Source organism: Penicillium atrosanguineum (genome assembly GCF_028827265.1).
Source record: "Penicillium atrosanguineum strain IBT 20685 chromosome Unknown utg000004l_segment0_segment0, whole genome shotgun sequence".
Taxonomy (NCBI): domain Eukaryota; kingdom Fungi; phylum Ascomycota; class Eurotiomycetes; order Eurotiales; family Aspergillaceae; genus Penicillium; species Penicillium atrosanguineum.
Window position 1 is genome coordinate 1,214,898 of NW_026623136.1, and position 24,488 is coordinate 1,239,385.

The 24,488-nt window shown below is 46.3% G+C and overlaps 10 protein-coding genes across 10 annotated transcripts, besides 2 other annotated features; 6 read left to right on the top strand and 4 right to left on the bottom strand.

Annotated features, from left to right (window-relative positions):
- Nucleotides 1–204: 204 nt before the first annotated feature.
- Nucleotides 205–1,060, bottom strand: N7443_005762 (ESCRT-II subunit protein SNF8; the record flags this gene model as incomplete). Its single annotated transcript, XM_056885818.1, has 2 exons — nt 205–517; nt 588–1,060. The coding sequence occupies 2 exons, from the start codon at nt 1,058–1,060 to the stop codon at nt 205–207; spliced, it is 786 nt and encodes a 261-aa protein (XP_056741266.1).
- A 342-nt stretch (nt 1,061–1,402) lies between these two features.
- On the bottom strand, nt 1,403–1,615 carry N7443_005763 (uncharacterized protein; the record flags this gene model as incomplete). The annotated part of the gene is made up of 1 exon (XM_056885819.1): nt 1,403–1,615. The coding sequence occupies one exon, from the start codon at nt 1,613–1,615 to the stop codon at nt 1,403–1,405; it is 213 nt and encodes a 70-aa protein (XP_056741267.1).
- Nucleotides 1,616–2,014: 399 nt separating this feature from the next.
- Nucleotides 2,015–2,976, top strand: N7443_005764 (60S ribosomal protein uL30; the record flags this gene model as incomplete). Its single annotated transcript, XM_056885820.1, has 3 exons — nt 2,015–2,101; nt 2,296–2,462; nt 2,517–2,976. The coding sequence occupies 3 exons, from the start codon at nt 2,015–2,017 to the stop codon at nt 2,974–2,976; spliced, it is 714 nt and encodes a 237-aa protein (XP_056741268.1).
- A 2,605-nt stretch (nt 2,977–5,581) lies between these two features.
- N7443_005765 (uncharacterized protein) lies at nt 5,582–6,314 on the top strand (the record flags this gene model as incomplete). Its single annotated transcript, XM_056885821.1, has 2 exons — nt 5,582–5,934; nt 6,041–6,314. The coding sequence occupies 2 exons, from the start codon at nt 5,582–5,584 to the stop codon at nt 6,312–6,314; spliced, it is 627 nt and encodes a 208-aa protein (XP_056741269.1).
- Nucleotides 6,315–6,568: 254 nt separating this feature from the next.
- Nucleotides 6,569–6,593: a sequence feature (Protein overlapping with rRNA (N7443_005766, KAJ5300764.1) was converted to a misc_feature.).
- A 159-nt stretch (nt 6,594–6,752) lies between these two features.
- Nucleotides 6,753–6,964: a sequence feature (Protein overlapping with rRNA (N7443_005766, KAJ5300764.1) was converted to a misc_feature.).
- A 5,112-nt stretch (nt 6,965–12,076) lies between these two features.
- On the top strand, nt 12,077–13,025 carry N7443_005767 (ankyrin repeat domain-containing protein; the record flags this gene model as incomplete). Its single annotated transcript, XM_056885823.1, has 2 exons — nt 12,077–12,480; nt 12,542–13,025. 2 exons carry the CDS (start codon nt 12,077–12,079, stop codon nt 13,023–13,025), a joined length of 888 nt encoding a protein of 295 aa, XP_056741271.1.
- Nucleotides 13,026–13,121: 96 nt separating this feature from the next.
- Nucleotides 13,122–13,816, bottom strand: N7443_005768 (uncharacterized protein; the record flags this gene model as incomplete). The annotated part of the gene is made up of 2 exons (XM_056885824.1): nt 13,122–13,727; nt 13,787–13,816. 2 exons carry the CDS (start codon nt 13,814–13,816, stop codon nt 13,122–13,124), a joined length of 636 nt encoding a protein of 211 aa, XP_056741272.1.
- A 2,516-nt stretch (nt 13,817–16,332) lies between these two features.
- Nucleotides 16,333–17,256, top strand: N7443_005769 (uncharacterized protein; the record flags this gene model as incomplete). The annotated part of the gene is made up of 2 exons (XM_056885825.1): nt 16,333–16,760; nt 16,815–17,256. 2 exons carry the CDS (start codon nt 16,333–16,335, stop codon nt 17,254–17,256), a joined length of 870 nt encoding a protein of 289 aa, XP_056741273.1.
- A 1,819-nt stretch (nt 17,257–19,075) lies between these two features.
- Nucleotides 19,076–20,159, top strand: N7443_005770 (Riboflavin synthase-like beta-barrel; the record flags this gene model as incomplete). Its single annotated transcript, XM_056885826.1, has 5 exons — nt 19,076–19,100; nt 19,219–19,306; nt 19,359–19,584; nt 19,670–19,812; nt 19,877–20,159. 5 exons carry the CDS (start codon nt 19,076–19,078, stop codon nt 20,157–20,159), a joined length of 765 nt encoding a protein of 254 aa, XP_056741274.1.
- Nucleotides 20,160–20,424: 265 nt separating this feature from the next.
- On the bottom strand, nt 20,425–21,319 carry fmaE (monooxygenase fmaE; the record flags this gene model as incomplete). Its single annotated transcript, XM_056885827.1, has 4 exons — nt 20,425–20,582; nt 20,640–20,888; nt 20,951–21,045; nt 21,138–21,319. The coding sequence occupies 4 exons, from the start codon at nt 21,317–21,319 to the stop codon at nt 20,425–20,427; spliced, it is 684 nt and encodes a 227-aa protein (XP_056741275.1).
- Nucleotides 21,320–22,618: 1,299 nt separating this feature from the next.
- On the top strand, nt 22,619–23,504 carry N7443_005772 (uncharacterized protein; the record flags this gene model as incomplete). Its single annotated transcript, XM_056885828.1, has 3 exons — nt 22,619–22,676; nt 23,009–23,132; nt 23,186–23,504. 3 exons carry the CDS (start codon nt 22,619–22,621, stop codon nt 23,502–23,504), a joined length of 501 nt encoding a protein of 166 aa, XP_056741276.1.
- Between the last annotated feature and the right edge of the window lie 984 nt (nt 23,505–24,488).

The following is a 24,488-nucleotide window of genomic DNA, read 5'->3' on the forward strand; positions in this document are numbered from 1 at the left end:
ACCGACGATGAACCTGGGTCTTTAGTAGACACTGTGGATAATTCCAGAGGGATGAGCGGCTGTGTTTAAGGGCTTGGTAAAGATCTTATAGGAAAATTTGCCTCTTAGCAGCGCATGTGTTGGAGGCCAGGCAGATCTTGATGGGCGTTATTTGTGGCGGTGCCTGCGTGCCTGTGTCTACCATACTGATGCTCTTGAAGACTATCATCCGCTGTCATCGAGCAGATTCTGAGGCGACCAATACTCCTTCTCAGGTCCCTGGGCATCCAACCAGACGAGCCCATCGGCCAGCAGATCGTCGATCACAGTTTGCGCTCGGGCTTTTTCCCAATTGAGATTGAGCCGCAACATCGAAACGCTAACGAAGCCCAGCACCTGTATTGCTTCTAAAACCGTAGCTTGGTCGGTGTTAAGTTCCTTGGGGATAGAACGAATGTATTGCTTGGCACCAACGCGAACGATAGAGAAGCCGGAGGCGAGAGGTTCTAAGGAGCGTACAGCGCGCAGGATGTCGTCCCTATTCGAGCAAAAGCCGTGTTAGTTCAACTCGAATGCAATGCCAGCCGGATCAAACAGGTCAGCCATACTCGGAAACTTCTAGGCCACTTCCGATCGCCTTCCCTTTTCCCACGCGAGTTCGGCATTCCTCAACGCCAAGTAACCCTCCATTCTCACTCCTCGTTTCCCGACACAATTCAACCACTCGGACAGCAACTTCAAAATAGAAGTCATTCATATCACCGCCCAGAATCTGGGTCCAGAAACTGCCTCCCTCGCCGAGCCCGCGGCGGCCATTCTTGCCTTTGATGTTACTCGCGGCAAGGGGATCCACACCGATTGTATTACACATACGTGCAAACTCTGCTCGGAAGGTGGGATTCGACTTGATAGTGGAACTGTGTTCGAGAGCGAAGGTGTGTAGCAAAGATTGGAAGACGGAGAGCTGGGTTTGAAGAGAAGCGGTATGTGTGGATCGTAGGTTAGCGCCATGGGTGGCATATGATTGGGTTGTCTGATTGCGATTCACAAAGGCCCCGAGGCCGACGCCGCGACGAGACATGACTATAGGTATATAGTAGCTCTAATGAGGCGTCGGAGTTGCGGGTCGCGGGGCTGCTTGGAAGCGGAGGGATGAAGTCATCTGACTTGTCCGATAAGCAGAAAGCCCTAGTCACGGGTGATAAGGGCATCTAACGCCATATTAGGCTTAGCGCTTTATCGCCCGGTACTAACCCACATCAGGTTAGATTGGACCCATCGCTCCCACAAGCGAATTCTCTTTTCTTCGTCGTTTCGCTCGAACTTTTTCTCTCGATCATTCCTCGCCGACCACCTCGCGACACTCCAGCACAATGGCCGCCACTACGTATGCTCACCCCTTCCCTTCTGACTGACTCGATCTCTATGAGATTGTGAGGTTTGAGGTATAGTCGTCCTTCTCGCTGGAAATGCCACGGTCGTCGCCGGCCGCTGTGCACCAGCTCGATCCTTCCCACCTTCCCTGCCTGCTCGAATGACCTTTACATATATGTGTGTCAATGAGGACTGCCGAACAGGCAGGGGCCAAGGGAGTCTTGAGGTTGGAAGCTGTTGTGGCCTTCTCCTCCAAATCCATTGTTGTCAGCTATCGTCATCCAACGCTTTCGATGCGGTAAAAGCAGTCACTGCGTTTGGAGCGAACAGCGGCAACAGATCCTTCCTGAACATATGTTCGGGGTGTTGTCGGATGAGGCAGACGTGGCAGAAATTTTCACAAATTTTTGGGTGGTCATAATTTTGCGAACTTTGCGCTGGAACACGCACAAATAGTACCAAGTCCAATCGACCGTGAAGCCCCTGCCATAGCCCTCACTGATTAAAGACATTTCGTCGAGTTTTTATTTTATTTTACCTTCCAGTTGAGAATGTGGCGCTGTGCTGCAATTCTTACACTCGGCGGATTGTTTCACGTCTTGGTTCTTCCGGACGGACTATACTAACCTCCCACAGCTCTGTCCCCACCGTCGACCAGGTCATGGTCCCCGAGACCCTCCTGAAGAAGCGCAAGTCCCAGGAGGCTGCCCGCGCTGAGGCCCGTACTGCCGCTGAGGAGAAGAAGAAGGTCAGTGTCTTTCCTTCCCATCACACCCACACCACTCCCAACTATCTGATGAAAACTGCCAACCACGCGACTAGACCTCCGGGTCGATGTTGTCGGATTGTTAACCATCTTTCGGGTCTGACAAAAGTTGGATCTCTCATGAATTCGTTCACACCAACAGTTTTGGAATCTCCTGCTGACTCGAGATTCAATAGGCCAACAAGGAGAAGCGTGGCGTTATCTTCAAGCGCGCCGAGTCCTACGTCCAGGAGTACCGCAACGCTGAGCGTGAGAAGATCCGCCTGGCCCGCGCTGCCCGTGCTGAGGGCAACTTCTATGTTGATGACGAGCCCAAGCTGGTCTTCGTTGTCCGTATCAAGGGGTATGTCACGTCCTGCAACTCACGTCCTGCAACTCATGACTAACCTCTCTCCAGTATCAACAAGATCGCCCCCAAGCCCCGCAAGATCCTCCAGCTGCTCCGTCTGCTCCAGATCAACAGCGGTTGCTTCATCCGCCTGACCAAGGCTACCCAGGAGATGCTGACCATCGTCAACCCCTACATTGCCTATGGTTACCCCAACTTGAAGACCGTCCGTGAGCTTCTGTACAAGCGCGGTTACGGCAAGGTCAACAAGATGCGCACTGCTCTTACCGACAACCAGCTCATCGAGGAGCACCTCGGCAAGTACGGCATTGTCTGCATGGAGGATCTCATTCACGAGATCTACACCGTTGGCCCCAACTTCAAGCAGGCCAACAACTTCCTGTGGCCCTTCAAGCTGTCCAACCCCAACGGTGGCTTCCACCAGCGCAAGTTCAAGCACTTCATCGAAGGTGGTGACACTGGTAACCGTGAGGAGAACATCAACGCTCTCGTCCGCCAGATGAACTAGATTAGTTTCTAGTGTATTCTGCACGGGGCTAGCCATCAAAATGGAGTTTCACAAAAATTATTATGACGTTCTGTCACGGGTTGTTTGTTTAGCACACGGGCTGTGTCTATCTTGAGTCAATTAGCGATACTATGGTCTGGGATTTCCGGAATTTAATGCTTCGAACAACCCGCAATTGCACCTTCACGCACCGTAGTAATCTTGTCTTCGTAAAGTAAATGTGTCCATCTTGCAACCTTGCTCTCCCTTAGATCTCGAGGCTTTCAAAGCTGCAGGCCCCTTGAGTTCTTTTTGTTTGGTCGGCCTGTCGAAGACGCAAAGATGCACTCGACACGGCGATTTTTCTCCGCGAAGCAAACCTTCGAACTTTCATGTTTCATCATCTTCAAAAAGCCCAAGTCAATTTACTAGTTTCTTTAAGGGTTTATTTCGGTAGGCTGGAATTCCTTTGATATCTCTTCTCGATGGTGGAATCTTCAAAATCAACTTTTTAATTTATAATTTCCTGGCATTCCCCTGAATGCGTCGAACTGCCATATCAATGTACTCACGGATTATATATTCCTCAGCCCAGTCAGAGACCCCCATCACCATTGCGGACATTCTTACTCATGGAAGTCAACCTTCCAATGAACCTTGAAGAATTGGCCAGTCTCTTTATAAGTTTACTTTCGATAGCTTTCACGCTCTTTCTTGGTCGGAACTGCTTCCAGTCTGATCTCCGGGGCCCTCAGCTTGACTCATCGCTCAGGTCCACGCCCAAACAACCTTTTTTTTTTCCACTCATGGACATGTCTCGCATATTAAAACCTTAGAAATCGACAATTTTCAAGAAAGAAATAAAACTAGTCCACTATCATCCTTTTGCCAACCGTCGGGACACACACTCTGATTGGACCACCTTGCTTAGTTATGTAGATGGCGGTAGACCCCGGAGATGCACGGATTTCCCTGAACACTTACCTACCTTACCTTAGTGTCAATTAGTGAAGTACCAAAATTGCTCACGACACTGTTTGGTTTAGCGGGAACTTCCTTGTCAGACAACCCGAGAAGTCCGATATCGCTCCCGAGGTCTCCTCCAGGTTTCAAACTTCGAAAGTTCCTCGTGCTTCGCTCCCCCGCCCGCCTTCCATTTCAATTTCACAGGCGTACACTCATTCCGAAATCTCCGACACTTCCCGAATACATATACGGACCGGAAGGAACGATAAGCCCGATACGAAGCTATATATCTAGTATTCCCGCAGAATGACTATGGAACGTGACCTCCCACCACCATACGAGGCTCATGATTCCCTTCCAAATACAGCAACATGGAGCCGGAGATTGAATCAAATTGAACCCGACGTTTTCAACATCTCGTGCCCCACCACCCGCGACTACAAAGTCCATTCAGACAAGCATCACACACTATTCGTCCGCGTCCATAGGCGAAATTTTACGAAGCCGAACTTGGTACTCTACCTCCGGGATAACGACCTCGAACAGGACCTAGCCCACTGCGAATTTAGAGAAAAAATCGGCCAATGCGACATGGGCGTTTCAAAAAATCCCAGTGGCGAAAGCTCTATGATTTGGTGGTCAGATACGGACCGCAGCATTCCAGTTTCAAAAATGTACCGTTTTTCAGCGATGGTGCAACCTAACGGTGGTGGTGAAACTGTGAACAAGATATTTATCTGGAAGCGGACGTCAGGGTTAGAGTTGGTAGATGAAGCTACAAGTACGGTCGCTGCTGTAGCCCTTGACGTGACGCTCGACCAACCTAAGCTTGGATCATTGGAAGTACTGGTGCCCTATGGTCCTGATTTCAACCTGATAGCCTTGACTACATTTTTGACAGTCTGCGAGAGACTGAAGGAAGAGCATTCATGAAAAGATGCTCAAACAATAATTTTAGACTCGGCTCTCCGATCTCAAGGGGACTTGTATAGTACAGTGAATTTGGAAAAGTTTTTGACCCCAGAAAACTCTGCTATCTCCGAGTGAGGAAGTTTATAAAGCCCTGGTACAAATATAATGCGAGCATTGAGATTTGAAATAGAACTAGGGAACAAGGCGAACATGTATAGGCTTATGTTATTAGCGGTTGCCAGGAAGAGAATTGACCACTTGCACATGAATTGCTTATCGCGGCTAAAAAGCTTGGTAAAGCTTGGCTCAATGCTAGCCAAGTTGAGAAGCAAGATGAATAGGCCAAGAGGTTAACCAAAGTGCCGAATTTCCGAGTGAAACGCGCACTAGTCCATCGTGCGCCCGAGGATCTCTGTGACAGAAGGAATCGGGCCTCTTGATTTTGTCCGTATTTATTGCTAATCACTCTCGTGTACGAGGAAAAAAGCTTGACCTGAATTTAGGCTTGTTAAATCGGGAACTGGCCCCTCCGCGGAACTGGCCACGGATTCTAACAAGCGCTTAAAGGGGTTCGGAGGATCTGTATTTAGACTAGCGGTTTCTCACTCCGGGAAAGGACAATCAATTCTTCCATTGCATAAGGAACATCCTCAAGCCGCGCAATCGTCGAGCTGCGCATGTAGCGCGAAGTCTTCCACACAAGAATGCCCTCATTCAGGCGAATAATAATACTGCCTTGAAGACCAACATGAGCTCTAATCTGCAACCCTTGCTCGGAGAGCGCAACCTCGGATTTATTCGCCAGCCATCCTTTTCTTTGGCCGAGCATGAGCCCCTCATTGCGAAGTGGAGAAGGTCCGCCCGCGACTTTTTAACTTCTCGATGGGGCCATTACCTTGTGCTTCTGCTGATTACCATCGATGTCTGCTGTGGTTTCTCGGAATTTCTCATCCAGTTGCATGTCTGCGAGTCGAAGCAGAAGGGTCATGGCGTTGACCGGGGGTGGGGAGTCACCGAGCAGGCCCTGAGTGTCACCGGCCTCGTGATCTCATGTCTCTTCATGATGGAGTTGATTGTGGCGGTTCTTAGCTTTGGATTAGGGTGAGTCTTTATTGGCACCTTTTGTCCTTAATTTGACTTGAGACCCGGTTATCTCGATCTTCCCTGAAGCTCTGCATACTGGGAGTACTCTGACAATATGAACTAGTTATTTCTCGAACTGGTTTCATATATTTGATTCACTGGTTATTCTTGTCGCCTTTGTCATCGAAATCGCACTCCAGGGAATGGTAGAAGAACTGGGTTCCCTTGTTGTTGTTTTACGTCTCTGGCGCGTGTTCCAGATCATTGAGGAGTTGAGGTCTGCCAGTGAAGACACGATGGAAGAATACGAAGATGAGTTGGAAAGACTTCGGCAAGAGAATGCTGGTCTTAGACAGAGACTGAACTTGAACGTAGGGGGAAATGAAGGCATGGAGTGAATGGATAATCTCATGGGAATCGATAACAGCATGTCTACAAGATGTTACAGCTGACGCTGAGGTCATGATGTTCTGTGCAAAGGACTAGTCTTCTTGGCACCTTGGACTGGCGGGTAGTTTGATTCGCTACTCGTAATTCTACTCATTATTCGGGAGGCTATTGATCTATGTACTCATTCACCGCGCTGTGTGTGAGTTACCTCGCCCGAGGTAATCCGATAACCTTCCATCTCTCCACCAAATGTCTGAAAATACTACATCATTATCAGACCTAGACATCTGCATAGTATAGTTGAACACGTGCCTGATCTCCGATCTAGACCCACAACGGAGCGAGGAGTAGACCTTGATATACGCCATCCGTCCCAGAAAAAAAAAAAAAAAAAAAGAAAAGGTATCTCCATTGCAACAGAGATGGAGACAAAATTCAAAACATACAACAGCAGGGATTCGCTGGTGGTCACCCACCCAACTACTAACCTGCCGGCGTGTGGCTTAAGTACGGCTGAGCGGACGGGAAGCCCTGTTCTCCACACCCTATGGTCGTATGTACTTACTCGCCCCTCAACTGGGATTGTATAGAGCACAAGAACCCATGGGTGTATGGGTATAGGGTTTGGGTCTTGGACACGAACATGGACCCGGCCCATAGGTACGGGTCCTGAAGTCGTACCCATACCCGACCCAAAGTGAGGTCTACTCTCACATTACCAAATTGTACACTATGATTAGATAGGGCAAGCCTCGGATTAGGCTGTCAAATAAAGCTACCACCAGTCCCTACGCCACCCTCGCTCCCTCCAGAGAATCTACATCTCTCTCTTTCTTCCCTTCTGCCTCATAGCTCTGATGAGGTTCCTTTTCTGGGGTTGATTTACTACGCGATGGGTGTATCCCTGGCCGACTCAACGTCTAATACAATACTTCAAATCCTCGTGGTCTGGTATAAGAAAGAAAAATCGACCTGAGCCTCAATTTGTAGAGTACGCACTATATAATTCCACAACCTAGTTATTGACAACGTCATATTCCTACCGCATCTAGTTGAGTTGACACTTTTTCCAGTTTGGCGTCTGATTCGGGTACGTTTCGGGGTCTTCATGCGGTGCAGGTAATCGATTTGCATCCGCAAGTTTCCATGGCATCCTTCTCTGAAAGGGCAAAATTGTTACCGTCGGTCACATTCACAACACACTATACAGGCCCGATAATTTTTAGGAAAGGTAGCTCTTACTGCACTGGTAGTAACATTCAGCGGTTCCAACGCCTCCGTCGTTGCAAGTCGGCGTGCATAGGGCTGACCATTTGGCGCAGCACTCCTGACCTTTACACCCTCTTACTTCAAGGGGGCTTCCTTTCGAGTCACTCGAGGACAAAGCCGCTAGAGGTAATGCGAGAAGAAGGAAGGTACTGATAGTGGGGAACCTCATAATGGCTAGTTCGATAGTTGTAGATGAGATATGTGGAGGCTTGAGCGAAGTGATTTCTGAGAAGATGATGGTGGTTGTTCGATGTCATTGAGTGATAGATGGAATTAACAGTTGCTTTATATATTCTCACCCCGCGTCCGTCAGCCCGTGTAATGCCGATGCTGCCATTAAGCAAGTTATAAACTTGATTATCTGTGGAAGAACCAAGAGAAGTTCAATGTGCCGCTACTAGAGGTATAGGCCCAATAATTAGCCAATCAAACGCCAAGACTTTGTGTGTGCTATTGGCTGCCTGGCGTTTGTGTTTGGCCGATGACGTTATAAGCTTGCCTGAATGCAACTTCATATGAAACATTGGGGCCATTATCAAGCTTTAAATCCAATCTTCGCTCTCCCAGGGCCTTATTTATACCGTTTCAAGCTTTATGGTGCGCCGTCTGATACGGCCATACAAGAGGGCTAGCCAAGCCAACTGAGGATTTAGTCTCTGGGGCCGAACCAGATTGGTGTAGGCCTTGCCGATCAAACCCCTCAGCACAGGGAATGTTACTCCATGCTGACGTGGAGGGCTACCGACTGGGACGCCCAACACAGGCAAATGTTCAACTTTAATTTCAACCAGTATCATAAAGGTAGGAATTTATGAACTCTGATCGGTCGTCATCTGGTTAAGACATTGAGTAGAGGCTCGATAAACAATTGGGAATCTGGCCTACACTGGGATCGCCCCTTCAGAGACTGTCATATTATTTGGAATAGTGCGGAAGCGGGCAATGGAACAATAGTCGGAACCTGTGGAGTGTGTGCCAGAGACCCTTCAAAGAAATAAGTTGTCTGATTGGTGAAGTAGTACTCTATCCACACGTACCAGAAAAGGCCAATGGGCGTGACGAAGGCACCGATAGCCAGGACGGGGAGTCGGTACTCCGGCCTGGCCTCCCCACCATGCTTTTGATCAGATATTTGGAGACTCTATCCGAGGTGCCACTGGAGAAGAATAGAACCAATTCCCAGCCCTAAAGTCGCCAAGCCTGACGCTCCACTCCCAAAGCCGTACTTCTCGCTTAAATTACCGGGAAAGCGGTAAAACACAAGTAAAGATAGCTGTAGACGAGCGCACAATAGAGCGATAGCAAGAAAATAATCCGCGAGATAAGCATTTTCAGTAGACGCTAGATGGAAAATGCAAAACGCTGATGGACGGCAGGGTACAGCGAGGTTCTAAATCCGTAAAAGACCTGGTACACTTTACATGTATAAATATGTAACTGTGGTACCCTGGATGTTGTTTTTTGGTTGCGAAAGTCAGAGTAAACGAAGTCATAAAACCATCCATCCATCCAACCACTGTACATAATCTTTGTAGTTTGGAAAGAAGTGGCCTTGATGCTTTCAGTAATAAATGGATACGCTTTCCCAGCCTTTTCTTTCCGTATCCGTCCTTGTATGTTTGTTAAAGTGAGATCGACGATAACAGATCCGAATCATTGGCTCTCCAGGCAAGAATTCTACGCACAACGAATGTATGCGCGAAGATTCGGGAATGATATCGTGAGGAGTGAAGCCTTCCGATTCTATGTGGATTACCTGTGCAATAACCAGGGCCGTATTGGACATAGACCATTTTCCTTGGGTATAAGGCCCAAAGCTCAGTAGCCGAAGTGCATCATGTCTCACGTGCCAGTCGCGGCATTTCAAAGCGCAGAAAACAAGTGGTGTGACAATTCCCATCCAAGTCTCTGGCCCTTTTTGGAGCAGCAGGGTTTCTGCACGTTGGATAGTTTGCCGAAAGAGTGTGAGACTATCATCATACCTTGTCTCGCCATCGGCAAGTTTCATGTCTGTCGAAACCCTGATATAAAGAACATCAATCCAGATATCGAGAAACAACATCATCTTCTCTGCCCGAGATAAGAGTTCATGGACTTTCATCAACTCTGCTATCCGATTCTTCCAACCCTGGAGTTTCTCTAATAGCGTCACCGCTATACCCACCCGATTCACGGCGTCTTCTGCGCTCGGGCGGGACTTTACCTGCAGAGCCAACCAGCCGATGGCTACCACGAAACCAGAAGTTTCTTCTGCAGATTCCAGAGTGTTGATTACTGGGAACCGACCAGCGATTACATCAGGAAGAGTCAAGTCGGGGTAATTGTCGCCTTCGGCCAAGGAAAACCAGCGCAATTTGTTTTGCGTGAATGCTTGCATTAGACAAGCCCCAAAAGCGCTGTTGTTCAAGCCAACATCCTGCCATTGGTCCAACAATCTCCACCCAGAGGTTAGATGCCAGCTCGCCGCTCGGGCATCACCCTGTATCATGGACAATGCACCCAGCACAAGGCAAGTCGACAGTACTGTCTCTATCTGTGTGCTACTGGGCAGACTGACCGTTAATATTTGCCGTACATGCCCTAGGGATTTGCTGCATTGTTGAACTGGCAACGACCGATTCACGTTTTCAAGGGCCAAGACTTCGTGGTTCCAGTGCAGCGCGCCAACACCAATCGTAGCATGGCGGACAGCAGGCTGACACTCGCCAATCAGATGAACTATTTGGTCCCAGAAAGAGCGGCTGAAGTAGCTACCGACTTGTTTCGAAGTATTTTGTCGAAAGAAGTTTAGGTAAAAGCGCTCATTTTGCGTGAGTTCAACCTGACTTGAATCTACCAGGGAAGCCGCAATGACAGATCTTCCCGTACCATGTCTCTTTTGCTTATCTGAAGGGCAATGAACAGTCAGCTCTTGGAACTTGTAGCGCTGAATTCCATTGCCGACACAGGAGATCCGCAGGCGCGTACAGCGCGAGCAATTTGGCTTCAGTTCATCGCACTATTAAGCTCAGTCAATCAGAAAATCAACTGATGCTGTTGGACGACCCAGACCTTCTTCTTTTTTGTTTACGACATGCTTCGCAAGCTCGACTAGATGGAACCCCGGGCATTGTCCCTTTATTGTCCTGATGTGACGGCAAACTTCTCAACGAGTTCTTAGGGGTCAAATTGTAGGCGCATAGAACATCACATAAAACCAGATCGGCGTGGTGCCAAGTTGGCTTCAAGATCATGAAGAAGGAGAGGGACAGGGAGGGGTAAAGGTTGTTTGGATTCTGCCAAGATCGGAATCGGGCGTTCTCGGTTGTACACAGTGTTTCGGTCCTCACCATTGGCAGTAGGAGGCGTTTCGGTCGAAGACCTTAGCGATCAAGCCCGCACTCAGTACACCATCTCAGTCCTGCATCAACGTGCAACTTCTTGTCAGGTGACTCCCTTGATGAGAGAATGAGATGACCATCAGTAGACCATTTTGTTTCTTGAGTTACGGTGCTTTTGGAAAGCGATGTCACCACCTGCATTCTTCGGTTGTTTGACTCAGGCACCAACGCCAAAACCTCTTTTTTTCGAAATGCAAAATTTTGGGAAATACCGAAGAATGCCAGACTGAAGGATATCCGTACGTGATAGTATTGAGGGAATGCGTATCACCAATCTTCTAGACTTGACACGTTTGAACGCTCCCTTGGCGTCCATGAGGAGGACCACCATCAGTTGCATTGGTGTCTGCAAGCGTCGTGGGTGCTCTAGATCAGACATCGACCACGCTGCGTTCTTTGCGGCACTCTATCTTCCCGGGGTGGCGACCCGCTTGGGAAATATGTTAGCAAGCATAACAAATTTAGAGGGAAAAAAACATACAACAGCAGGGATTCGCTGGTGGTCACCCACCCAACTACTAACCTGCCGGCGTGTGGCTTAAGTACGGCTGAGCGGACGGGAAGCCCTGTTCTCCACACCCTATGGTCGTATGTGCTTCGATAGTGTTTATATAGAATCATTACAAATTTGAATTTAAGTAACAGAACTGAGATACAATAGGTCAGCGTCTGTGTGAGATTAGATAAGTGCCACTTTAGTCTCGTGCGATCGTGGGTGAGAAAAGTGAGTGTAGAGTAGATAGATCCATAGTTAGATTTCGCATTTAAGAGCTTGCTTTCGGCAATATGGGTTTTAAGCACGTTTCTGAAACAATCACGTTACAGAACGAATGATTCTATTGGACCAAGGTGTTTGCTTGAAATATGACTCAGTTTCATTCAGCCTAGGCCCACTGTTCATGTCAGCATTAGCCCCTGACAGTTCCATGATCAAATTGTTACTTTTAGCCCCATAAGCCGAACCGTACGGGTGCTCATATAGGTTGGGGGCCAACGGAAGAGTTTGAAACCGCATCAGACTCTATCCCAAACTTCTTATCAGTACAGTAGTGCACTCAGAGAGCTTCTTGAACTGTCTTGTTATGGCAGAAGCACACCCCCGGTATTCTCTTCTTCAAGACATGCAGGCCGCCGCAGACATTGGCGACCTCGCTGAACTACAGAGTCTCCTGCGAACATGGGAAAACCAAACTGTGGATGGCATCCTGGCGATAAGTAAAGATCATGAGTGGTTCACCCCGACCGTGCCCGAACAGTTCGAAATTTTCAACGAGCTGAACCGTGCTCAACAAGAAACAAAGTCAATATACACAAACTGGTACATTTTCAACCGGTTATTGAATGCCGCATCCCGGAGCAATCAAGTCGCGATTGTGAAATTTCTCTTGGATCAGGGATGTGCAATCACCTCATCGGCTGTGCAGAAAGCTATGGCCAAAGAAGCTTATGATGTGTTGGAAGTCTACCTGGAAAACGGGTGGAATATCAATCAACCTATCAGGAACAATCTATGTCCCATACTACGGTCAGTCCACACCCGGCTGGCTTTTATTACTGGCGATCAAACTTTGACTGTTATTACATAGTGAGGTGGTTATTAATGAGACTAAAACGCGCTGGTGTTTGGAACACGGAGCCAACCCAAACGCTCACAGCAAGAATAAGTCACAAGATGTGCTCAGTCATGCTGCCCGCTTCGCCTCTCTTCATATCTTAGAGCTTCTTGTCTCTTATGGAGCTAATTTCGCCAATAGCAATGCCTTGCATCATGCTACGGATAGGAAGCGTTTGGATGTTATGCGATGGTTGCTTGAGCAGCAAGCCTTCCCGATCAATCAGCGAGAGCACGAGTATGATACTGAGCTGTTCCTAGATCACCAGTCCGATGGGTTAGGAACGGCACTGCATTTAGCTACCAAGAAGAATTGTGTCGAAACCTTGCGGTTCTTGCTCGAGCAGGGAATTGACAGCAACAAGCCAGATTCTCGGGGTAAAACCGCCTACGATCTGGCCCAGGAGAGTAATGATGAGGAAATTATTTCAATTCTAGAAACGGAAAACAAACAATGATCATCAATCTCTCACACCACTACAAGAACCTCCTTATAACTGATCGTCTACCTCATTCTCTTTTGGCACCAATGCTAGGTACCAAGCCACTGCTGTTCAAGCCCATCCGGCAGCTGATACCTGCCAAGAAAGGTCCATAAATGTGGTCGAGGTGGATTGGCTAGTGTGTTTCACCATCATTGCGCCATATAGCAGATCTTCGGGGCACTCATCCAGAAGCTCATCATTATCATCAACCATCATATCCTCCGGTTCGATATATTTAACTCGCTCGGGGGTGATGTCCAAATTATTATTGACAATGTTTATCAATCGCAAGTTGTTCGGCTCAGACACCCAATCGTCGGGCTGCCTCAGCTTCACTTGTGCATACAAGTAAGCTCTGGCTCCACTCAAAGCTGCCGAGTTATCACTGATAAGTTCTGGCAGTTTGGCTTCCGCTTGTCGTATATCCGTTTCGGTGTTGCTGTAATGTCCAATAATGGCTCCCCCGTCCCCAACGATCATGATCCCAATACATCCCATGAACCCATCACTAGCGAGCATGGTTGTGCCTGATTCCCAGGCTAAGAACTTCTCTTCTCCTTGACCGACTCTGGTTGCCCTTTCAAAGTCACCGAGGAAAGCCGCGTAGTCATATCGCTTTTCGAATTGGTGAACCTCAGGTCCTCGCTTTTCAAAATTCCAGGAAGTGACGCTGGCCTGTAATTAGTATGAAACCACTTTTGAGAGGGTCTTTGGGAGGAACAATATTCACATACGTGATATCCTTTGTTGGAGTCGCGTGACATAAGGTGAAGTAAGAGAGGAAGGCCAAAAGCAAGGCCAATGGCCTGCCGTTTCGGAATTGAAGACCCATAAGGGTAGGAAATTTAGCAATGTAAACTTCTCAAGCGTGGTAATCAAAGAATCTCACTGTTGCATGGAGAAATCAACCCAGGTAGTTCTTATAGACATACACAAGGCTTTAAACAGTCTGACAGTGGCCTTGGTGGAGGCATGCATTTCACGGGAAATGATCTTCAAATTATGAAACCGAATTAAAAGATTAGTATAATTAGTAACTTAGGTGCAAGCTCCACTTGGATTTCTTTAAAGCCGAAACCCGATTTTCTAAGGACATTCAGTGAACTCCACATATGCAGGGGAAATCTGAAATTATATATGTGGCTGACAGTGGTAGAATATCTTTCGAATAGCCGATCGCAATTTCTCTCGTCTGACATCCGGTGGGTTCAAGTGCTAGGCTATCTTGCATAGCCAAAAGTTTCACTGGAAGTTTTGGTCAATAAAGCAGCTTACATAGGCAAACGCGACCTCCTCGCCTCGTTCTCAACTCTCTCGCCCATGTGACCCACATTCACACTCGAATACTTGCCGTGGCTATTTTGGAATGACAGGGATATTGAGGGCAAATTGAGAATTGGCTATGCAGAAATTGTGGCTTAAGTAAGGCTGAGTGGATGGGAAGCCCTCCACAACATATGATGGTATCTGCTAGACGGCATAATTTAATGGAGTATACCTAGATATAGAAAAAAAACGAAAGAAAGATGAGTGTGCCATGACAGAGTAAGTTTCGAGATGAGAATCGGGTGAGAATTTCACGCCTAGTCGTGCGACCAACGCACTGACCCTTTGATCTGAAGTATTGTACTTTCTATTGTGCCAGCGAGTCTTAAACGACCTGCTCTTGGTATCTACGAGCAGCACCATGCGGCGATTCACGACTGGAAGAACTACTCTGATACACATAAGAATTCTGATTTGTGACTCATGTGAGTTTAACACATCCTTCGGGTTGGCTAGAGCATGACACCGGACAGAAATTTACTGCGTTCTATTCGTATCTCACCTTGTATATGGTGAAGGCTACAGCTGAGTTCGATTGGGGCAAAAAGTCTTTAAAGGTTAAATCCTACAAGAGACAGATTCTTGGCGATTTCTAGACTTCAAATGACTGCTTTGCTCAGTCTTTGACCCGGGCCAGTTCTTTGAAACTAAAATTTTTAACAAAAACAGGCAAAATTCAATAATAGTGTACTAGCATAGATCACATTCCAAAACACTGATTACTCAGATCTATGATACGAAAGGCGTATCAATACTACCAAAGCCCACCACCATTGGGTCTCGGCGCAAGATGTGGCTAGTGTCGCCCTAAATCCTCCGCGGAGGTGGAAAATTGTTATTCCTTGTACTTGTATGTTTGTGCACTTTGCATGTGTATCCCCTAACGTGGTCGGTAAGCGAGTGGGCCACCCCAAAACACCATAGTAAGTACAATAATTTATATCAACAACCATAAGTTTATTATACTCTGTCTTTCGTATCGTATTTATTTAGAGTATGATAAGTCCAGTGTGAATGTCTAGGTCAATTCAATCATGATTTGACAACATTTACAAAAAATACACTGTAATTTAACCTTTTAGGCTTCAAAGATATATCTTCAAATCCTAACATCTTAAAAATTTTCGAGACTTTCAAAAAAACATCAGACTCAATATGAAGAATATAGTTTAAGAATAAAACTTCATGAGAAGCTACGGTTATTGAGATATAAAGTTGTAATTTATTGCTTTTACTATGGTGTTTTGAGGTGGCCCACTCGCTTACCGACCACGTTGACTAACTTATGTTAGTCATGAATTGTCGATTCAGGGATTATATATAATAGTAGAATTCATTATGCCTTTGATTGGATAATCATATTCGTATTTTCCAACAGCTAGCATACCGCTCCTGGGAATGCTTGACTCTTGGTGGTCCATCAGTAAGTTGCGGCCCTTGACAAAATGCAAACAGTCTTCAGGCTTCCAGGCCACCACGAATCCTACAGCAGCCGTAACACTGGCTCCAAACTTTGATATCAAAGCGTCAACGGTTCATGTGTAATCTATTGTCGTTTTCAGGAATCAAATTACACTTCCATGATAATTTGACCCCATTTACGACCCCATCGGATTTTTTACGCTGTGGGTCTTGAGGCTTAAATGTCGGAACTGCCCCTGAAATTTAGGGGCCATCTAATAGCGGTCTAGATCGGGACTGGGCTCGCTTATGACTATTTATTCCCCGAAACTTGGTAGTGAACTCGGACCCTGGAACGTTCGAGTGTAAATAATTCTGGGTATTTGTAGGCCGCGACCTACCCAGGTTACTTTCCCACGGAGTTTTTTTTTTTTTCTGTCACCAAAGACCCCCCCCCCCCCCCCCCCACTTCTCACATATCGTCTCTAATTTCTTACTATCGGGAATAATCTACTTCAACTTTTTTTGTCGCCCTTTTCAAATTCTCAGCAAAATGGCCTCCTCCGCCACGATCTTTCGCCTCTTCGCGTTGTCCGCTGCTTTGGGCCAGGCGACTGCTACCTTCAGTCTCAATACTTCTGGTCCTAGTTGGGACTATACAACCAAGGACTTAGCAGGCACGACGTCACAGGCTTGCAAGGATGCTTACAGCGCCAGTATCAATTGCGATGAAACCCTCCTCAAGATCGTGGCGTCTATGGATCCTGACTTCAACCCGCAATCTTCGGACTTGCAGGCTATGTGCACTACGACATGCAGTGATTCCTTGTCCCAGTATATCAAGAACGCCAAGGCTGCATGCAGCAAGGATGGCGATCTAGCCGGCGTTGCCAGCGGGAATAAGTATATTTATCAGGCTCCCGTGGCCACCGTGGGCGAGGTTTTCCAGTACAAATACGGTCAATCTTGTGCCAAGAACGGGTGAGTTCGGCACATAGTGGTTTGCTTAGGGTGCATATACTTATATTTTCACAGGTCTGATTATTGCTACTTGACCTATCCCGACAGCGACGATTGGGCCAGAACCGACTTCCCATGTAGCGACGAGTGTGCAGTCAAGTTTTACCAAAACGCACACGAGCAACCTGGCTCGGCATATTTCTTTGACTACTTTGCTCTTGGTAACCAATCATCTTACTGGGAGGATACCTTTGCCGGTGGTTGGGAAACTGTGGTTCAATGCGGCGATGGTGAAAGCGATATGAGCTCCGCTAGCACTAGCGCAAGTTCGACCAAGACCGATATCGTTGGCATTTCATCTTTGACCAGCTCAATTAGCACCAAAGAGGCTATTTCCACAACCTCAACACCCACTGCAGCCATGACAACCGCCGCGACGGTTCGGTCTGCCTCTGAGGTTACTTCAACTACAGTCACCAGTGGCGCTTCAAGGCTCAGAGCCCCCTTTTTTCTCTAGATTTCTGGGCGTAAATGTTCACCTGAAATATCTTCTTACCTAATATAACGATGAAAGCTTAGATCTTCATCTTCATTCTCTCCGCAAATTCGCATAAATCACCTGCTTGTCAGTGCTATAGGAAGTCTGCTAGCCGACCGACAAAAAGGGGTGGCAAGAAATTTATTATGGTGGCTGTATGCAAGAAGGGTCTATTAAAATTTCGAAGTGGACGCAACCCACCGATGAATTTCGATTTGAATTATTTGGCTGCTCTTTGTAAGTTTGTATTATAAGGAATGAATCGACATCTTGATCATTAAAAGGTAGAGCCGCATATGAGCGCGGGAAAGCTAATACTACAAGAGCTTGAATAACAGCCCTCAAAAGTAGCCATATTGTCAATACAAAATTATCCTAAATTGACTAAACATTCGTTAAAGGTGGTGGTGATACCACGAAGGCTTTGTGGCGCTGATACTTCTTCGTCGGGCTATGGATTGTCCGAATAGAATGAATAACCTCAGCTTGGTTTCCATGCTTATCCCTATATTGGCGCAAAGGAAGAATAATAAGATAAATTGTACAAGAAAAATTGAATAAGAACTATTCGAAGAAAGTAATTGGCTGGCTTGAGGTATTGAACTGTCTAAATCTTCTGGTCTTTCTACTTAATATCTGACGAGGATTGATAGATGAAAAGTCTTTCAATCATATATTTCATATTGAAAGGAAAAGAAATGACTTTGTAACCAAATCTGATGAATCTGGCGGGGTAAGAGGGGCAAAACAGCCTGGTATTATTATTGGACGAAAAGAGGGGTAAGCAACCAAATTGCAGGGTGGACACGCTTGTGTTGAGATAAGAGGAAAGATTCACCCTTTGTAGCATTGGCCCATATTCCAACACTTTGTGTTCAGCCGCGATTAATTCTGAGCAATATGGTATAATAAATTTGTACTCTTGAGGGGTCCTTGAAAGGGTCCAGGTACGGCTCGGGACAAGCAGTGCGCATATACAAACTATCAGGGTGAGTATGTACAGCCGCAAATGAACAGCCACTGATGGAACTCGGCCGAGTTCTGAGCAGGCTGAAGCTTGTATTGCTGAATTGGCAGCCTCATTCAGTACATCCCTTGGTGTAGCAGGCGGTCTTGTTTGTCATAACATGTAGCCTAGGACAGTAACGAGCCAGCATAGTGAATGCCGCTTTATCCGCTACGTTGTTCCTGCGTGGGCCCGGCTGCGGACTAAGCATTTGGCGCTCAAGAATCAATCACTCACGTACTGGTAGCTTGTCCAGATATTCGGGCATACTAAGAGAGATACAGAGGGAAGTCAAGAGCTAAGCATGGCCTTGTGCATAGCGCTGCAGTACCTCAAAAAACACCTGATATCCAAAATGAATTCAATGTAGATTGCCTAATGTGTGGGAGATCCTGTAGACCTCGGTCTAATGCACCAGTGTGTTTAGTCAGCCCATTGGAAGCTAATGATTGGCCAGATGCATAACTGGTGCGCAAAAATATCAAGGGCTAATCTCCCTCGAAAATCCCTAAAATGAGTCTTGCTTGCTTCCTGAAAGCTTTCCGCTTCTTTCTGGACAAGGTCAGTGGCTCCTATTTAGAGGACCGTGCGAGGGCTGAATGGGAGGCCTAGTTTCGTTTTCGCTTATTATTCAGGTGGCCCACTCGGCTCCAGTAAAGCTTATTACGTGCTAGTCGATATACGAATATTTATATGCCTTTCTTTCAATAATATCGGAATATCCTACCTGTTATCGTGCGCATAGCCAAATCAAGTTAATTCCCGATTTCATGTCCCTTTGATTGTTTAAAAATGACCGACCAAGTTCCCTCTCGAGGTGAGTATCTGTTGGTGAGGACCATGGCCGAAAGCGAAAGGTTAGACAGCCGAAGAAGCACTTATCCACTAAGACAGTCGCTTAAGTGGATGACATAGGCTGGAGACGCAATATACAGCCTGGCAAGCCAATATTGGATACCTCTTTCATCCTGTTATCGAACAACATGATAATATGCGTATCGCAGATGTTGGTACAGGGACTGGGTTAGTAGCAAATATGCCAGCAAAGCACTAGTATCTGACATTATTTCCCAAGAATATGGCTACGTGATCTTGCAGATGCTCTCCCAAATACTTGTCAGCTTGACGGATTTGACCTCTCAAACATCATGTTTCCCAGCAAGGATGCATTGCCGGCAAACATCGCCTTCCATCACCAAAATCTCCTCTTGCCATTCCCAGATGAATATATCGGAAAATATGATGTCGTCAATGTTCGAGTGATGGTAGTGGCTTTATCATCTAATGAGTGGGAGCCTGCTGTACGAAACATGATGACACTTCTTAGTGCGAAATCTCCCAGTACAGAGCCCGTTGATTTAAGACCTAACCTCTCATTGAACAGAGCCAGGGGGTTATTTGCAATGGATCGACTGTGCCGCACATGATTGTGTAATCAAAGGAGTGCCTGAGGGGAAACAAGCCAGTAATGCGCAACGCGGACTCGACTTATTCCGGAAGACTTTAAATACGCTTGGGAAAACATCAAAGTGAGCTTGAGCCATCCTAAACCAATTCCCCGGGCTAATCAAAGAGCTTCATATCTCATTTTAGTATTGCTATTCTTCACAGTATCTTCCAGAAAAGTGGACTTGTTTCTTGCGAAGAGGAAATATGCTCTCTTGATAACCCAGAGACTCGTGAAAACGTCAATCTTGCAGTTGTTGTTGGAATTCAACATATTCTGACTGCTGCTTTCAAATTGCATAAGTTGGATGAAATACAATCTATTGATCAGATTATGGAATTGAAGGAAGCTGTTTTAGGTGACCTGCACGATATGTCCTGTTATTTTTGTTACGATGTTTACGTTGTTGTTGGGAGAAAACTTGATTGAGCTTTATCCAGCTCCCTACCCTTTTTTCTTGTCGTTTAAATCGGCAGCATGCTTGTTTGAAGGGGACTTGTTAACTCATTTTACTCTTTTATTTTATATCTTGAAGATCTTCGACGTAAACATGAAACAATCAAAATAAGTAATATCAAAGTTAGGCAGTACAGCTCTTGAAGAAGGGATCAAATCATTCGGGTTCTCTGGCGTATTGGGGATAAAATGGGTAACCCTCACCTAAAGCCCTTTAAAAGACGCGTGATATTTGATTTTAGAAGATCCTCTCGTTATCATTACCTTCAGTCTCTTCAATCCTGCCCTTGTGCGTCTTGAGTCTACCCGTACTGGCGTCAAAAATAGGGCGAATCCACGTATTTTGGACGTTGTCGCTTCCGGCCCTTGGCCTGAAAATACTTTGGGTAGCAGCTACTGTTATCTTAGTTTCAGATTTATATCGCATGAATGGGAAATAGGAGCTCAACTGACCAATACCTGTAAGGTGATTGTTGATATATATATTTTCCCAGTGATTTTTCGGTGCTTGGTAGACTTCATGCATGATGCTGAGGTGTGGGTGTGATTTTGTAATTTTGTTCCACCACTCCCATGCCTTAAGGTGAAGCGGACTATGTGCATATGCGTGTACGTCCTCTAGTGTTCGAAAGTAGGTCGCAAACATCAGTTGGTTCGCTGTTGGGCGCTCGCCAGATCCCAACCAGGAGGTTGTACCGAGATCTATATCGATAACAATGTTTAGTCCGATGTACTGCGCGGGAAAATAGAAACTATATACTCACAGTTGTACTGTGTTGCATTTTTTGCAAGCTCAGCTTGCATTTGATTCATATAGTCTCCCAACATTTTGAAACCGGGGCCGAATATCCCCATCGGACTGTTGGGTGTGGGAGAACATGAGACTGGGTAACTCTAAAATGCCAGAGACCATAAAGTCACACTGGATTAGTGGAAAAGGCTTAGACATACTGGTTTGAACGCGCGGCCAGTAGGATTAATGTGACATCTTGATCAGCACCCTTTCCTGAGAACACCCCATTTCGGTCGGGGAGTAATGCGGTGAATTTGCCGTTAATAACACCAGCAATTTGAGGATTTTTGATAAGGCCAAGTGTCGCAAGAACAGTCTTGGCAAAGAGGTATGACAACATGAAAATAGGTGGTAGAACCGCGTATGAGGTCGGGAAAACTAAAACAACGAGACCTTGAAGAACGGCCCCCAAAAGTAGCCATGTTGTCAAAGCAAAATTGTCTCGGATTAACTAAGCCTTCGTTAATTTGCCTCCGAGTAATTGACGATAGAATGAACCATCATCATGTTTATTTCTCAAGCTGAGCGCAGATAGGGCGGCACAGACATTACTTTGCTGCTTCCACTCAGTTCGTGTTCTTTCGGTTGACGGGGAGAAAAGCGGTTCCATATTTGTGATAGGCCGTGTTGCCTTCGTTTTGGATGATGTTTGGAATCTCAAAGGTAGGTTTTTTAAAAATTGCTCAGTAAAAGCAAGCCTTGCAATACTGCAAGATGGATGACAGGTGAAGAGGATAAAAAGAGGGTGAAGTGGGGAAGGGCGGAGTCCAAGCCATGACCTAAACTTTTCTGGACAATCACCTCAGGTTCAGGCGACCAGCATTTGTCTATTTGTATAGCCACCTTGACTGGGGCTCCGAGCCATGTTCAATGTTATAATAACTACACTACCGCTTTGCTTAAAAAATGGTACAGCTAGCTTTTTTTCAGCGTATTTAAATCTATCAGTCTTCCACCGCCCGCTTTTATTTGATTTTTTGTTTTTCAAAACTCACAGTGCAATAGAAATCAAATATAATAAGGAAGTCTTTCAAAAGTGGGAAAAAAAAAAAAAAAAAAGGGTTGAGACTTTACAGTGCTCCCAAAATTCAATGTGACGACCTACACGCTTTGATTGTTTCTCAACTCCTAAAGCCAAAGAACTCGAAGCCAGTGTCATCGTAGCATAGTCAAGGAACTTTTCCTATTTCTAAGCGCTGTACCGTAAATACCCGATAATCACATAAGCTAGGCTCGTGTTTAGTCCAATCACAAGTCTCTCTTCAATTGGGAATTTTAAGCGAGTGGTATACGGATAATTGTTACTGCAGCTGCCACTGGCTAGGCGAATCGATTGTCTAATTTGGCTAGAGCAAAAGTTTGCTAGTACGATCATTTGAACCCTTGTTTATCTTTAGCTTACTTGTGTCAACTAACGTATACCACTTCCCCGTGCCCAAATGAATTACGACTTGCTTCAGAATGGTGCAATTTTAAGTTCACTTATTGATAAGCTGAGCTGACTGGCGATACCAAAATCTTATAAAGCAACTTGCAATATCCCGCTTTCAACTATCGTGTGAACTTCACCTTCAAAATTTTCGTATTCTTCTTCATTCCATATTGATTAGCTGACCACGTTTAGCTCGTCTTTGCCATTATGGACGCATTCTTTGCTCAAACAAAAGCCCTCATCGACGCGGCCGACGAGACCGGCCGTAAGCAGATTCTAGAAACTCTGCGTGACCTCTCCCACTCGCTCGAATCTGCCCAAGATTCAGCCCAGAGAATCATGTATCTCGTATGGTGTTCACCCCGACACAATACCACTTGTTCCTGCTGACACTTGGGTAGCAACTTCAAGTGGCCACTGTCCGGATTGGCTGTGACCTCAAGCTATGAGATGTCCTTGTGGAAAGTCCAGTTCCATTGACTGTGCAGAGCCTTTCAAAAACGACCGGCGCAGCACCAACTCTTCTAGGTAAAAGAACGCTGCAGGAGTACTATCTGCATTAGCAATGGCACATTGACTAACTAGAGCATTACGCAGCTCGTATTCTGCGTTACTTGGCCTCGAATGGCATTATTAAGGAAACAGAAAAAGATACATTTACATCAAGTAATATAACGGAGACCTTCACGAACACTGGTTTCCAAGGTGGTATTTACCATTAGTGAGTAGAGATACCGTGGACCCGAGTTTCACGCCACTGCTGTCCATTCGCAGCCATGACAGTATTGGCCCTGCCATCACGGCCCTCCCTGACTTCTTGAAGGAAAACAACTACCAGGATATCAAAGACGTGGTACAGACCCCGCTTCAAAAGGCATGGAATACAGACCTCCCCGCCTTCCTCTGGGTTCAGACCAAACCGGATAATTTTGCCCACTTCAATCAGTTTATGGTTGTTCAGCGCTTGGGCATGCCGACCTGGCTGGACGTCTACCCATATCAGGAGAAGGCAGATGGCCTAAAGCCGGAGCAGCCATTCTTTGTCGATCTAAGCGGAGGACTCGGACACCAGAGCATCGCTCTCCGGTCATGATCCAATGATTCGGCACCGTGGCATGACCGAATGGTTGTGCGGCCTTCGCGTCGTCCCGGGGGATTCTCACCTAGTTCTCACTCACATTGTCTATTGCGCCCTCACCCTTCTCACCCACGGTCGCGCGAGGATAAAGCGGCATTCGTCTAATCTCACAGACGCTGATCTGTTATATCCTAGTTCTGCTACTTAAAAATTCAAGGTGCATTTGCTCTATATAACCTTATTTGAGAGGCATTTTAGTACATACGACCATAGGGTGTGGAGAACAGGGCTTCCCGTCCGCTCAGCCGTACTTAAGCCACACGCCGGCAGGTTAGTAGTTGGGTGGGTGACCACCAGCGAATCCCTGCTGTTGTATGTTTTTGTTTTTTTTCCTCTTTAATTTTTCTTGCTTGTTTGTAAGTGGCTATTTCAAGGGAAGGTGCAATTATATGTTAATCTGAGCTTCGGTGTTTTCTACATTTTGATTTTTTTCTCTTTGCTTGCCAATCAATAAGGAGCAACTTTACATTTGAAAACATTAAAACACTTTACCTGAGCATGTAAAATAAGTCTTTCCCGTAGGATCAAACAGTGTGATCATGTCTGTTGAGAAGCAAAGAATGAATGTGTATTCCCTGTGTCAACATCAACGAACGTCTTCTTTATTGGATGAAGGGTCAACCTAAGCGAGTGAAAGCAATGAAACTTGAGCCCCATTAGGACCTTCCCAAGGTTTGCGAGATGTCTTTGGATGAAGTCCTTCAGCAACGACATATATGGCCCTAATCACCATATCAAGTACTTAGCCCCGAGATGTCCCATTTCTAAGAGCACCCGGAAATTAGGAGCAAATGATCGGTTTACCGTTCTAAATCAAAGGACCTAGGAAATTGGCAACGTATTGAATTTCCCTGCTAGACTGAGCCAAACGAAAGGTCTATTAGCTGCGCCTCAGCAAGAAGCTAGTGGAGGACCCCAAATGGCTTCGGGGGCTCAGGG